At 46.5% G+C, this 15,150-nt stretch overlaps 1 protein-coding gene across 2 annotated transcripts in view; it reads left to right on the top strand.

Moving 5' to 3' along the window:
* The first annotated feature begins 10,141 nt into the window (after positions 1-10,141).
* The window catches only part of DNMT1 (DNA methyltransferase 1), a 54,431-nt gene continuing 49,422 nt past the window's right edge, over positions 10,142-15,150 (top strand). The window contains exon 1 of one of the 2 annotated variants that reach the window (XM_066346747.1): positions 10,142-10,294. In XM_066346747.1, the coding sequence (XP_066202844.1) occupies positions 10,215-10,294 (80 nt within the window). In that variant the 5' untranslated portion in view covers positions 10,142-10,214. Of the gene's footprint in view, positions 10,295-10,485; positions 10,853-15,150 lie in introns of those variants that run through there. The other variant, XM_066346748.1, reaches the window with a different exon arrangement.

Consider the following 15,150-nt stretch of genomic DNA (forward strand, 5'->3'; position numbering starts at 1 on the left):
TTCAGCAGACCGAGTAACCCCTTGCTCAAGCCAGCAACCTTGGGCTCAAGCTGGTGAGCTTTTTGCTCAAGCCAGATGAGCCCGCGCTCAAGCTGGCGACCTTGGGGTCTCGAACCTGGGTCCTCCGCATCCCAGTCCAACACTCCATCCACTGCGCCACCGCCTGGTCAGGCATATTTTTCTTGATGATTAATGTGCTTTGTGTCCTGTGAAAGAAACACTTGCCTACCTCAAAGGCACAAAGATGTAGAACATAGATGTCTTATTTTAAAAGCTTTCTTGATTTTGCTTTCCCATTTAGTTCTGCAAGATATTTGGAACTGAATTTTGTATATGGTTTGAGGTAGGGATCAAAGTTCACTTTCTTCTCTATGGCCATCCAACAGACCCAGCACCATTTATTAAAAAGACCATCCTTTCCCCATTGCTCTGCCAGTTGTTCTTGTTTGACATAAATTATAGCCACATGGCTGAGCATTCAAAAGGGCAAAAAGATATTCAGAAAATTCCTCTTCCTGCCCACAGCTTCCACCCTGCTAGTTAACATTCCTTATCTCCAGGAAGTTATCCATTCTTTCCCAACGTTTTATGTATAGACAAGTAAATACACATCACATAATTGTCCCTCCCCCCTTTTTTACATAAATGTAGAACACTGGGCATTCTGTTCTACATCTGTATTTTATTTTTAGTTATAGATAGAAAACTTACAGAAAGGATATTAGGTCATGTGGGAAAACATCTTTTCAGTTTTTGTGTTTTGGGATTTGTCACTGTATGAATGGAACACAATTTCTTCAGCTAATTATCACTGGGGGAGAATTAGGTTCTTCCCTCTTTTGCTCCAGGCAAGGCTCAGTGAATAGCTGTCTGCTTCTCATGTTGCCTATGTGGATGAGTGGATCTTAGGAGAAATTCTTTTTTTATTTATTTATTAATTTTTCTTTTATAGAGAGGAGAGAGAGAGAGAGAGAGAGAGAGAGAGAGAGAGAGAGAGAGAGAGAAGGGGGAGGGAGGAGCAGGAAGCATCAACTCCCATATGTGCCTTGACCAGGCAAGCCCAGGGTTTTGAACCGGCAACCTCAGCATTCCAGGTCGACGCTTTATCCACTGTGCCACCACAGGTCAGGCAGGAGAAATTCTTAGAAGTAGAATAGCTGAATTAAAAGGGGTGTGCATTTATTTTCTGATGGATATATGCAGAATGAGCATTTTATGTGGGAAAACAGGCATCAAATTTGAATTCTCCCTAAGTCTTTTTTTTTAAGATAGCTTTATTTGTTCCATTCAGTTCCACAATCATTTCTTTTCTTTTTTTTTTTTTTTACAGAGACAGAGAGTCAGAGAGAGAGATAGATAGGGACAGACAGACAGGAACAAAGAGAGATGAGAAGCATCAATCATCAGTTTTTTTGTTGCAACACCTTAGTTGTTCATTGATTGTTTTCTCATATGTGCCTTGATGGAGGGCCTTCAGCAGACCGAGTAAGCCCTTGCTTGAGCCAGCGACCTTGGTTGGGTCCAAGCTGGTGAGCTTTGCTCAAGCCAGATGAGCCCGCGCTCAAGCTGGTGACCTCGGGGTCTCAAACCTGGGTCCTCCGCATCCTAGTCTGACATTCTATCCACTGTGCCACTGCCTGTTTAGGCTCCCTAAGTCTTTATTGCATGCCAATTATATCCTGGGCACTTTGCTGGGCATACATGGAGGTTATGGCTGACATAAACCATCACCCCAAAAAGTGATTGCCAGCTGAGGTAAAGGCTCTGAAAGAAAGAGCTGTAGTTCAAAGAGTCTATCAGATACCTGAGAGGTCTGGGGGAGGAACGGAAAGACTCCTTGAAGGAGGTGATAGATAAGATCAAATAAAAATGATTAGAGATTCTCCAAGTATGAGAAATGGGCACATGGAGCAGCAGGACTTTTCAGGCTAAAGGGACACCAAGTGCAGAAACCTTGCAAAAATTGTCTATGGCTGCATAACAAAAAGCCCCAAAGTCTAATGGCTTAGAACAATACCCATGTGTTATCCATTAGGGTTTCTGTGGGTTGGGAATTTGGGAGCAGCAAAACTGAGTAGCTTTAGCTTGAGGCCTCTCATGAGGCTATAGTCAGATATTGGCTGGGGCTATGGTAATCTGAAGGCTTGATTGGGGCTGGATGAGCTGCTTCCAAAGTGGTTCACTCACCTGGCAAGAAATTGGTTCCTTTTCCCATGGGCCTCCCTGTAGGGCTGCTTGAACATCCTTACAACATGGTGGCTGGCTTTCCCCACAAGAACAAGCTGGTGTTGTGATGGCTTTCATGACCTAGTCTCAAAATTCACATCCTTTGCTTCTACCTGTTCTCTTGGAGTCCCTGTAGAACTCCACAAGGGCATGAATCCTGAGAGGTGAGGAATGCTGGGGGCCCCCTTTGAGGCTGGCTACCACAGGTCTTAGGCAGGCAGGGGCTGGAAGTATCCAGGATGTAGCTCAGGTGGGGTCAAAGGAATGAGTGGCAAAAGCTGATGTGGGCAAGGCTACATGCATAGGGGTTGGGTTTACCCTAAGCACTGAGATGCCATTCAGGTGTGTAAAATGGACTAGGGAGGAGGTGACAAGATCAGATGAGGATTCTGAGAAGATCCCTCCTACTGCCATATTAAAAGTAGGTGGGAGAAGGCTGAATGGCAGCCCTGGAAGGAGGCTGTCCAGGAGAGAGGTAAAGGTGACCTGGGCTAGGGCAGATCAGCTAACTCAAGGACTGTTTGAAGGAAAAACTCACCAAGTTTGGCAGCTGGTCTCTGATCTCAAAGCCATCAACTTGCTCAGGGGCTTTGCAAATTGCAGGGGGGTCTGCACAGTACATTTTAGTGTTGGTTCTCCCAGATTGATTCCTGGCCAGTCAAGCCTGGAGAGAGGGCTTGTGAGGCCTGCACTGGTGCTCCTCCTGCCTGGCCTCCTGTCTGTGGTGAACGGGGCAAAGTGTCCGCATTAAACCCTGGAGGGCTGTTGCCACTGCATGCCTGTGCTGGGCCTTGAACCAGGTGAGAGAACTCAATGACTGTGACTAATTCCCCAGCATGTGGTGTGACTCAGCTCTGGACTGCTGACCGACCGTGGCTCAGGACGCGTGACCAGTCCTCCAATAGCCCTGGTGCGTTGGGCTGCCTGGATCTTGGCTGGGCTGACATTGGCCTCTCCCGGCCTCCATGGAGTATGGCTTTCCAGCCTTTGTGAAGTGTTCCCTCTCTCGGCCTCTGGAGTGTGGCCCTACAAGTGCAGGCTGGAATGTGGCCTGGGAAGCAGGGAGATTGGGCTTGACAAGTCTTTTCTTATGAAAGGTTTGTGAACCCTACCAAGAGGTGGAGGTAGAGTGAATACCCACAAGAATGCCTGGTTTCTTCTTGAAGTTCCAGTCCCTTTGTTCAAGGAATGAGCCCATTTCTAGGTGGGGGAGGGGTTATCTGAGTGTCCAGCTAGTCACTGTGGAGGCTCCTGAAGCCATGAATATCATTTCTGCATTGATTTAGCTGATATTTCTAGTGGTCAAATGACCACTAGAAAGCCACTAAAAACTCTTAAGTGAAACAGGTGACTCAGGGACTAGAGACAAACCTGATTTTGCAACCTGAGCTGATTTGGGCCTCAATTTCCCTGTCTGTAAAATGGAAATTACATTGTTGTGGGGAGAAAACAGCCTAATACCTACTAACATTTGTCTTTACCCTGCATCAGGCACCTCCCATGTGCTACCTCCCATGTCTTAAATATTATTAATCCAAATGATACTTGAATTATATTTGATTCAGAGTGATCCCTTGGAGCATCAGCTGTTAAGGAGGCAGGCCAGGTACTTGCCCTCTGGAGCTCATTGCCTTTACCTGGATCAGCGCTCTAAGGCTCACAGGCTAAATTCGGCCCACATACATTTTGGCAAATAAAGTTTTATTGGAACACAGCTATAACTATTGTTTATGTATTGTCTATGGCTGTTTTCATGCTATAATGGCAGCATTGAGTAGCTGCAACAGAGATATAGGGCCCACAAAACCTGAAATATTTACTATCTGATCCTTTATAGAAAAGCTTGCTAATCTCTGCTGTTCTAGCAGAACAGACTACAGAAGATAGAAAGTAAATAATCTCTGACAGTAAATACTATGAAGGAATGGGGTAATAGGATATAATGTCTGGTGGTGGTGGTGAGGGGTTGCTTTCAAGTGGTCAGTGGAAAACCTCTGAGTAGGAGCACACTGTGAGCTGTATGAATCTCCCGGAAGAGTGGCCTGGGAAAAAGTGACAGTAAAGGTAAAGGCCCTGGGGCACAGAAGAACTTGAGAGACTAAAAGTGGGTCAACAAGCTAGAACTCAGTGAGAGGGAGAATGAGATGCCTCCAGGCAGGAGCTTGTAAATGGAGTAAAATACTTTGATTTTTAGTTTAAGGGCAATGAAAATTTTAGTGGGGAAGAGGAAAATGGCATGCTCCAATTTTTTTTTATTAAGCTCTCTGGATACAGTGAACTGGGGGATCAGAGAGGAGTCTGCTAGAATAGTCCAGGTGTGTGATAATAGCAGTTTGACTGAGGTGGTGACAGAGTAAATAAGCAGAAAGACCTGGGTTATATTTTGGAGAAAGAACTAACAGATTCCTCATTTCTTGCATGTGAAAGTAGAAGAGGAATTAGAGATGGTGTCTGGTTTTTGCCCCCAAGCAACTTGAGAGCAGATCCAGTTGGGCTGGGATGGAAGCCCAGATTCAGCACGAACTTGCTAGGGCTCTTGGGCATATCTTTTATGTCCCTGATCCCTTGCCCCATCTGTAAAATAGGCCAATTATCCCTTGGCAAAAGGATTATAGAGATAATATTAACTACATGCATTTTGTTGTGGAATAGATCTCTGGCACTTTTTCATGTAAAACTGAAACTTTTTATTGAACAGCTTCCCTTTCCCCCCCACTTCCACTAGCCCTTGGTAACCACTATAGTTCTTTCTCTACCTAAGAATTTGACAGCCTTATGGTGCAGTAGATAGAGCGTTGGACTGGGATGCGAAAGACTCAGGTTCAAGACCCCAAGGCCACCAGTTTGAGCGCGGGCTCATCTGGTTTGAGCAAAAGCTCACCAGTGTGGACCCAAGGTCACTGGCTTGAGCAAGGGGTTACTTGGTTTGCTGAAGGCCCACGGTCAAGGCACATATGAGAAAGCAATCAATGAATAACTAAGGTGTCGCAACAAAAAACTGATGATTGATGCTTCTCATCTCTCTCTGTTCCTATCTGTCTGTCCCTGTCTATACCTCTCTCTGACTTTCTCTGTCTCTGTATTAAAAAAAAAAAACTTGAAAAATAAAAAAGAATTTGACTACCTTAGATACTTCCAATTAGTGGAATCATACAGTATTTGCCTTTTTCAGACTGGCTTATTTCACTTACCATAATGACCTCAAAGTTCTTCCAGGTTGTTTAAAGGGTAGGATTTCATTTTTTTTTTTTTTTTTTTCTTTTCTGAAGCTGGAAACGGGGAGAGACAGTCAGACAGACTCCCGCATGCGCCCGACAGGGATCCACCCGGCACGCCCACCAGGGGCGATGCTCTGCCCACCAGGGGGCGATGCTCTGCCCCTCTGGGGCGTCGCTCTGCCGCGACCAGAGCCACTCTAGCGCCTGGGGCAGAGGCCAAGGAGCCATCCCCAGCGCCTGGGCCATCTTTGCTCCAATGGAGCCTTGGCTGCGGGAGGGGAAGAGAGAGACAGAGGGGAAGGAGGGGGGGGTGGAGAAGCAAATGGGTGCTTCTCCTATGTGCCCTGGCCGGGAATCGAACCCGGGTCCCCCGCACGCCAGGCCGACGCTCTACCGCTGAGCCAACCGGCCAGGGGGATTTCATTTTTTAAGGTTGAATAATATTCCATTTTATGTATATGCCGCATTTAAAAAATTATTGATTTTAGAAAGAGGAAGGCAGAGAGAGAGAGACATCCACTTGTTGTTCCACTTATTTATCCATTCATTGGTTGACTCCTGCATGTGCCTTGAAAGAGGACTGAACCTGCAAACCTGGTGTATTAGCACGATGCTCTAACCAACTGAGCTATCCAGCCAGGGATTGTATATTCCCTATTTCCTTAGCTCTCATTTATCAATGGACATTTGGGTTGCTTCCACCTCTTGGTTACTGTGAATAATGCTGCAACAATTCAGCTGGGTATGCAAATATCTCTTTGAGGTCCTGTTTTCAGTTCTTCAGAATATATACCCAAAAGAGAGATTGCTGGATCATATGGTAGTTCTATTTTTATTTTTCTGAGGAACTTCTACACTTTCTTTTCTTTTTAAGACTATATATATTATTTATTTATTTATTTATTTATTTATTTTTATTTTTTTTTTACAGAGACAGAGTCAGAGAGAGGGATAGACAGGGACAGACAGACAGGAACGGAGAGATGAGAAGCATCAATCATTAGTTTTTTGTTGCGTGTTGCAACATATTAGTTGTTCATTGATTGCTTTCTCATATGTGCCTTGACCGCGGGCCTTCAGCAGACTGAGTAACCCCTTGCTCGAGCCAGCGACCTTGGATCCAAGCTGGTGAGCTTTTGCTCAAACCAGATGAGCCTGCGCTCAAGCTGGCAACCTTGGGGTCTCGAATCTAGGTCCTTGGCATCCCAGTCTGACGCTCTATCCACTGCGCCACCGCCTGGTCAGGTAAGACTATATTTATTCATTTTAGAGAGGAGAGAGAGAGAGAGAGAGAGAGAGAGAGAGAGAGAGAGAGAAGAGGGGAGGAGTAGAAAGCATTAACTTCCATTTGTGCCTTGACCAGGTAAAGCCCAGGGTTTCAAACTGGTGACCTCAGCATTACAGGTCGATGCTTTATCCACTGTGCCACCACAAGTCAGGCTTCCACACTTTTCTATAGCTGCTGTACCATTTTACATTCCTACCAACTGAGCACATGGGGTTCAGCCTCCCATTTTAGTCATACTTCATATTGTTTTGTTTTGTTTTTTTGTATTTTCCTGAAGCTGGAAACGGGGAGAGACAGTCAGACAGACTCCCGCATGCGCCCGACCGGGATCCACCCGGCACACCCACCAGGGGCGACGCTCTGTCCACCAGGGGGCGATGCTCTGCCCCTCCGGGACATCGCTCTGCAGAGACCAGAGCCATTCTAGCGCCTGGGGCAGAGGCCAAGGAGCCATCCCCAGTGCCCGGGCCATCTTTGCTCCAATGGAGCCTTGGCTGCGGGAGTGGAAGAGAGAGACAGAGAGGAAGGAGGGGGGGGGTGGAGAAGCAAATGGGCGCTTCTCCTATGTGCCCTGGCCGGGAATCGAACCCGGGTCCCCCACACGCCAGGCCGACACTCTACCGCTGAGCCAACCGGCCAGGGCCATATTGTTTTTTGGATAATGGCTATCCTAATGGGTATGAGATGATATCTCATTGTTACTTTGTGTTTTCCTGATGATTCGTGATGTTGAGCATCTTTTCATATGTTTGTTGGTCATTTGTGTATCTTCTATTCAAAAGGATTTGAAATGTGTATTCAAACCCTTTTCCCATTTTTTTTTGTTTTCATTTTTCTGAAGCTGGAAACAGGGAGAGACAGTCAGACAGACTCCCGCATGAGCCCGGCCGGGATCCACCCGGCACGCCCACCAGGGGCGATGTTTTGCCCACCAGGGGGCGATGCTCTGCCCATCCTGGGCGTCGCCATGCTGCGACCAGAGCCACTCTAGCGCCTGAGGCAGAGGCCACAGAGCCATCCCCAGCGCCTGGGCCATCTTTGCTCCAATGGAGCCTTGGCTGCGGGAGGGGAAGAGAGAGACAGAGAGGAAAGCGCGGCGGAGGGGTGGAGAAGCAAATGGGCGCTTCTCCTGTGTGCCCTGGCCGGGAATCGAACCCGGGTCCTCCGCACGCTAGGCCGACGCTCTACCGCTGAGCCAACCGGCCAGGGCCCCCTTTTCCCATTTTAAAAAAGATTTTATTTATTCATTTTTAAAGAGAGGAGAGAGAGAAAAAGAGAGAGAAGGGGTAGAGGAGCAGGAAGCATCAACTCCCATATGTGCCTTGACCAGGCAAGCCTGGGGTTTCAAACTGGCAACTTCAGTGTTCCAGTTCAACACTTTTATCCACTGCACCACTGCAGGTCAGGCTGGCCTTTTTTTTTTTTAAATCTATTTAGTTGAGTTGTAGGAATTCTTTATATATTCTGGATGTTAAACTCCTTATTACATATATGGCATGCAAATATTTTCTCCAATTCTATAGATTGCCTTTTCACTTTGTTGGTTGATTCCTTTGCTGTGCATAAGTTTGTTTGTTTTTGAGAGAGACAGGAAGAGAAATGAGAAGCATCAACTTGTAGTTGTGTCACTTTAGTTGTTCATTGATTGCTTCTCATATGTGCCTTGACTGGGGGGCTCAAGATGAGCCAGTGACCCATGGGCTCAAGCCAGCAACCATGGGATCATGTTGATGATCCTATGCTCAAGCTGGTGTCTGTGCTCAAGCCAGATGAGCCCAAGCTTAAGCAGGTGACCTCAGGGCTTCAAACCTGGGACCTCAGCATCCTAGGTCAACACTCTATCCACCGCGCCACCACCAGTCAGACTGCCATGAGTAAGTTTGATGTAGTCCCATTTGTCTATCTTAGCTTTTTATTATTATTATTAATTTATTTTTTACAGGGACAGAGAGTGTCAGAGAGAGGGACAGACAGGAATGGAGAGAGATGAAAAGCATCAATCATCAGTTTTTCGTTGTAACACCTTAGTTGTTCATTGATTGCTTTCTCATATGTGCCTTGACCGCGGGCCTTCAGCAGACCGAGTAACCCCTTGCTTGAGCCAGTGACCTTGGGTCCAAGCTGGTGAGCTTTTGCTCAAACCAGATGAGCCTGCGCTTAAGCTGGCAACCTCGGGGTCTTGAACCTGGGTCCTTCCGCATCCCAGTCCGATGCTCTATTCACTGTGCCACCGCCTGGTCAGGCCATTATTATTATTATTATTTTATTGATTTTAGTGTGGGGGGGAGACATACACACACACACGAATATAGATCTGCTCCTGTATGTGCCCCAACAGGATTGAACCAGCAACCTCTGTGCTTCAGGACCATGTTCCAACCAACTAAGCTATCTGGACAGGGCTATCTTAGCTTTTTTTTTTTTTTTTAAATTTTACTTTTATTAATTTTTAGAGAGGAGAGAGAGTGAGAGAGAGAGAGAGAGAGAGAGAGAGAGAGAGATAGAAAGAGAAGGAGGGAGGAGCAGGAAGCATCAACTCCCATATGTGCCTTGACCAGGCAAGCCCAGGGTTTTGAACCGGCGACCTCAGCACTTCCAGGTCGACACTTTACCCACTGTGCCACCACAGGTCAGGCCTATCTTAGCTTTTTTGTTTGTTTGTTTGTTTGTGCTTTTGGTATCATATTCAAGTCCAAATAATTGGTATGTCCAGTGTCATGAAGCTGTATCCCCACCTTTTCTTCTCGGATTTCTATAGTTTCAGGCCTTATATTTAGGTCTTGGATCCATTCTGAGTTAACTTTTATAAGATAAGGGTCCAACTTCCTTATTTTCTATGAGAATATCCAGTTTCCCAACAGCATTTGTTGAAGACTGTCCTTTGCTCAAGTTCTAGTCTTTTTAAAAACACATAGGCTGTGTAAGTGGCCTAGGTCTCCCTAAACTGCAAGATTCTTGGTGCTAGTTACATATTTTATGCATCCTAAAGATTTTCTGGAGTGTGTACTATTTGCCCCTCTTTACAGATGAGGAAATAAAGGCTTGGTCCAAATGGCCTACCCAAGGTCTTTATAGTGAGCTAATTAATAGCTTGGGGGTGGGGTGGGACTGAGAATTTGAACTTAAGGCCTACACACTTGAAACCCGTGGGGATCCTCCCTTTTTTCTCCAGCATGCTGGAAAGAATGAATGAATGACTCTTAGGCAAAGCTTACAGCAAGAAAAAGGTGGATCTTGGACAAGCCCATTGCTCCATGCAGGGGTGCGCACCAGCCTTGCGCATGCGCACACTTTGCAAACGGCTAGTTCCACCCTATCTACCCGCACTTGGTACAGGCTCTCGCAGTGTGGTATGTCCTGCCTTCCCCCACGCCCGGGCCCAGATGGTACGCGCCACCTCCGCTGGCTGCCCCTCCCTGTCGGTTTCCGCGCGAAAAGCCAGAGCTGCCTGTGCTGGGGACACCTCTGCTGCAGCTTCCAAGATGCCTGCCCGCACTGCCCCGGCCCGGGTGCCTGCGGTGGGCTCCCGGGCGTTCTCACTGCCCGATGATGTCCGCAGGCGGTAGGTGCCACAGGGGACCGCGAACTCCGTGGAGTGGCATGGAGCTGGGGGTGGAGGGGTTGCTTTCCCTTTGGGTAGCCTTTAGCTGCGGCTGACAGACGGGCGCGCATGCGTACAATGGCGCGGCGGCGGCGGTTGGCGCGGGACTGGGTGGGACTTCCGGTCGCGCGCGTCCCTGGCCGTTTGGCGCCAAAATGGGCCAAGGGCCCTCACAGTTCCCTCGTGACTAGAAACTTGGGGTCTCCTCTGACCTCAAAGTAGAGCAAGTTCTGAGTTCGCTTCAGGGATCTCTTCCCTGGGACAGTCGCAAGACCGGCTTCTGCTTCCAACTTGGTCGCTTGGTCGCACAGGAAGTGGGCAGCCCGCGGCCTCAGGACACCACTTGTTCGGGCACTTTGGCCTCCACTTCCGGTGCCCGCTGCTGGGGGTCAGGGGGGCTGGCCGGCCTTATCCCTGGGGTTGTTTCAGTGGACGCCCTTGGCATTCCTGGACCAACATCCCGATGGCGACCACCAGAGACGGACGTCGCCGATCGGGGCTTCGGTGTGGCCGGCCCAGGTTTGCGAGACTTTCTTGGGGGCTCCCTCCATCTCCCAACTGCTGGGGAAACTGTATTCTGGAAGAAACTTTTGCCATGCAATAAGGGCCAGGGCCCAGGCAGCATGAAGACTGAATGGGCTTTTCTATTAAATCTGTGTGCCTTGAGCATCAATCAAGGAAACCTTGCTAGAGAGGGCTGGCTGCAGTTTCTAGCATGTGTCTGGGGATTGGGCGGAGTGAGGCGCCGCGGCTAATGTCGGGGATGGTTATAGCAATTCTGTGCACATGGCTGAGTGGCAAGACTGTTGGGCCCCCGCTTCTTCGTGATGGCACCAATTTCACTCCTGAAAACTTGCTCACCTCACTTGAAACACTAGTCACAGGATTTGTCCAGACCCAAACACTTCTAATCGGAAGTGAACTTGACTTTGCCATTTCCCTATTTTTCTATGCTTATTTCCTATGGTTGTGCCTGGCCAATTCTGATTTTAGGCCTTTGAGGGTGGAGAGTGTGTGTGTAGGGCGTATTTAGGTCTCCTTACTAAGTGTTTAAAGTTCCAACCACTTTCTAAGTACAGTTAGAGGGGGTGTGTTGTTGAATAATTTGCATCTCTATGCCCCCCCAAGATATAACATGACTTAAATGGAAATAGGATAGTCAGTTTCAGGCTTCCTGATGTTAGAGATGTTGGGGCCTGGCCTTTACTCTGATGGTAGAACTCTACTGGCTTGCTTATAACCTTGGGCAAGTATAAACAAGCTACAGCTGTAGTCTAGGGTTATTAATATGTATTGTAGAGTGGTATTGGAGTCAATGAGACTGTGCTGGACACATGTTAGCATTGTATTAGCTAATCTCACTGGCTCTGGTTTTATTGAGCCAGACCACTATTTTGTTTAGCTAAATTTGAAAGTTAGGTGAGTGTTACAGTCTGCCATTTACTCTAAGTTTCATATTACTTTTTTTTTTTTAATGTTTTATTGATTTTAGAGAGAGGATGGGAGAGAGAGAGAGACAGGAGCATCCATCTGTCCTGACTGGGGATCGAACCAGCAACTTCAGTGCTTTGGGATGATGCTCTAACCCAGTGGTCCCCAACCCCTGGGCCGCAGACCGGTACCGGTCCGCAGAGAAAGAATAAATAACTTACATTATTTCCGTTTTATTTATATTTAAGTCTGAACGATGTTTTATTTTTAAAAAATGACCAGATTCCCTCTGTTACATTCGTCTAAGTAAGACATACTCTTGACGCTTGTCTCGTGATACATTTATCCGTCCCACCCTAAAGGCCGGTCCATGAAAATATTTTCTGACATTAAACCAGTCCGTGGCCCAAAAAACGTTGGGGACCACTGCTCTAACCAACTGAGCTATCTGGTCAGGGCTAGGTTCCATATTACTTTGAACTAGAATTGCCTACTGTAGGTTCACAGTTTTAGATTTTTGCTTTAGAACATGTGGTAGACATGTAATTTGTCAGCTTATGAGATCCTCAGTAGTTTTCTTACATTTTGAATTTTAGTTTGCAGAATACACACAAACACGGTGTTCAACACTCCTTTAAACTTAGATTTGTAAATGCAGCCATAACTCTTCTTGATTTACGAAAATTAGAGACAAGTAATCTATTGTGTGACAGGAACCTAAGTCCATTAGAATACTCTGAGCAACAGTTAGCCCTGGTCTTTATGCATTTCTGTTACTTTTGCTAACTTTTGTTTATATGGCAGCTTCTTTCAAATGCGCATATGATTAGTCCATTACATATGTAATGAGACTAGAAAGTATTTTCAGTGTTTGGGCTTTTAAGTCTTTAACTTCTTTACTGAAGTATTGTTTACCCTAAGTCTTCTAAAAAGCATGCCTTTCAGGACAGGCCACATTTTCCACTGGATTTTTCTTATTCAGACCAAGCCGTAGTCATTTGTACAGAAAAAGTGATAGTCTTCCACTTGTCTTTCTTACACCACTCAAGTCTGTTTTCTGTAAGTGGAAACTGACCCTCTTGCCACATAAGTTGGATCCAATGATTTTCCTCCTCACCTTTCATCCCTCTACCCCCACTGCCTAGTACACTTGGCCTGAAGTCCAGAATTCCTCTCCACTTGCCTGAGTCATCTTGTGCTCTTCTCACAAGTCATGCAGGGCTTTGTTTTAGGTTTTCAGGGCCTGGGACCATGCAGAGTGACTGATGTGAGGCTAGGCTCCACTCTCTTGTCCCTTCATCCTTAAGATTGTGCTCAGAAAAGTCAGCCGGCTTCCCCCACATCTGAGAATGTTGTTGAATTCTGTTAGTGTACTTAGCAACCCTGGATTTAATTTGCTGTCTGAGGTTTCCCTTATTCATTGTATCTGCAGCTTGGTTGGTGCTCTCAAATGCTTGCATGCCAAACTTTCCCCTTTAATGAAGCCTGGGTTTACACATGATTCTAGCAACCTTCGCACAACTCTGATTGGCCTTTGTAATTATGACAGCTTTCTTATCTGCTATTTATTCTGTGATTAGATTAAGCTGGGTCTTGAAGGTTTTTTGTTTTGTTTTTTTACAGAGAGTCAGAGAGAGGGATAGACAGGGACAGACAGGAACGGAGAGAGATGAGAAGCGTCAATCATCAGTTTTTCGTTGTGGCACTTTAGTTGTTCATTGATTGCTTTCTCATATGTGCCTTGACCGGGGGCCTACAGCAGACTGAGTAACCCCTTGCTGGAGCCAGCGACCTTGGGTTCAAGCTGGTGAACTTTTTTTTTTGCTCAAACCAGATGAGCCCACGCTCAAGCTGGCGACCTCGGGGTCTCGAACCTGGGTCCTCCGCATCCCAGTCCGAGGCTCTATCCACTACACCACCGCCTGGTCAGGCAGGTCTTGAAGTTCTTAAATAGTTCTATGGCTCCTGCTGAGTAGGTATTGAATAGGGAAAAACTAACTTATCTTTTCTAGTTCTCCCCTGCAGTAAGATTTTAGAGGTACAAACCACTGGGGTGCAAATCCCACCCTGCCGCTTGCCACCCGTGAGGCTAACCCTCTGGGCTTTATCTGTAAAATGGAATGGAGGTGCCTGTTCTACCAGGGCATTTTGAATACTAACAGAACTGACAGATGTAAACATGGTAGGGCAGCACCTGCATAGAAACCTTCTACAGTGCTTATGTGGTCAGCTGTATATTTCAATTCCATTAGGGGAGCATAATTTAAAGTACTAACATGCAGATCTTATTCTAGGGCAAGTGTTTCTTTTTTTATTTTTGAGAGGAGGGGAGATACTGAGGCAGACTCCTGCATGTGTCCCGACCAGGATCCACCCAGTAACCCCCTTCTGGGGCCAATGCTCGAATCAGCCCAGCTATCCTCAGCACCTGAGGATGACGCTTGGATCAACTGAGCTATCTGGGCTGAGGCTTGAACTAGTTGAGCCACTGGCTGCAGGAGGGGAAGAGGTAGAGAAGTGGGGAAGGTAGGGGAGAGAAGCAGATGGTTGTTTTTCTTGTGTGCCCTGAACAGGAATCAAACCTGGGACATCCATACACCGGGCTGATGCTATATCTACTGAGCCAACCAGCTAGGGCCACTAAGGCAGGTATTAATGTAGCAGTGTATATGTTGTAGAGATGATGTATATGCCTGCTTATTCCAAACTTTATCTTTGCTTGGCTTCTTGTAGAGTGGTCTGTACTTGCTCTTTCTGCTGCCACCTTAGCTTTTGTGACAGCTGTCACCTCCTACTTTATTTAGGCATTTTTTCTTTAGGGTTGAGGTGACTTTCTTCTTTTAACTCAGTATATGCGTCTTAATTCTTTGTATTCTTGGCTTTTGTGTTGCTGTCTACTACCAGGGAACCTCTTCCCTGATTTCCCCTTTTTCATTCTTGAACCCTTATCTTTTCCAGTCATGGGACTTCTACTTTCAGCAGTTGGGGTGCCCACTGGAGATAGATACCTCCAGTTTTGGTACCTATCTGGAGAGCCAGTTTGAATTTCTAGCTACTGTTCACTGAAACATCACTTCTAAAACTCAAAGCCCGTTTACTCTCCTTTTTCCCACCAAAGAGTTCTGAATTTCTGACACTCGTTTTCAATTGCCACCATAACAAATTACCACAGTTGTAGTGGCTTAAGTAAAACAGATTTATTGTCTTGTTGTTCTGTAGGTCATAAATCTGGTATGAGTCTCACTAGATTAAAATCAAAGTGTCAGCAGGCTACATTCCTTTCTGGAGGCTTTAGGGGAAAATCTGTTTTCTACTCTTCCAGGTAGAATTCAGTTCCTTGTGGTTATAAGACTGCGGTTCCTCTTCTCTTTTTTTTTTTTTTTTTT

Source organism: Saccopteryx leptura, chromosome 1 (genome assembly GCF_036850995.1).
Source record: "Saccopteryx leptura isolate mSacLep1 chromosome 1, mSacLep1_pri_phased_curated, whole genome shotgun sequence".
Classification (NCBI taxonomy): Eukaryota; Metazoa; Chordata; class Mammalia; order Chiroptera; family Emballonuridae; genus Saccopteryx; species Saccopteryx leptura.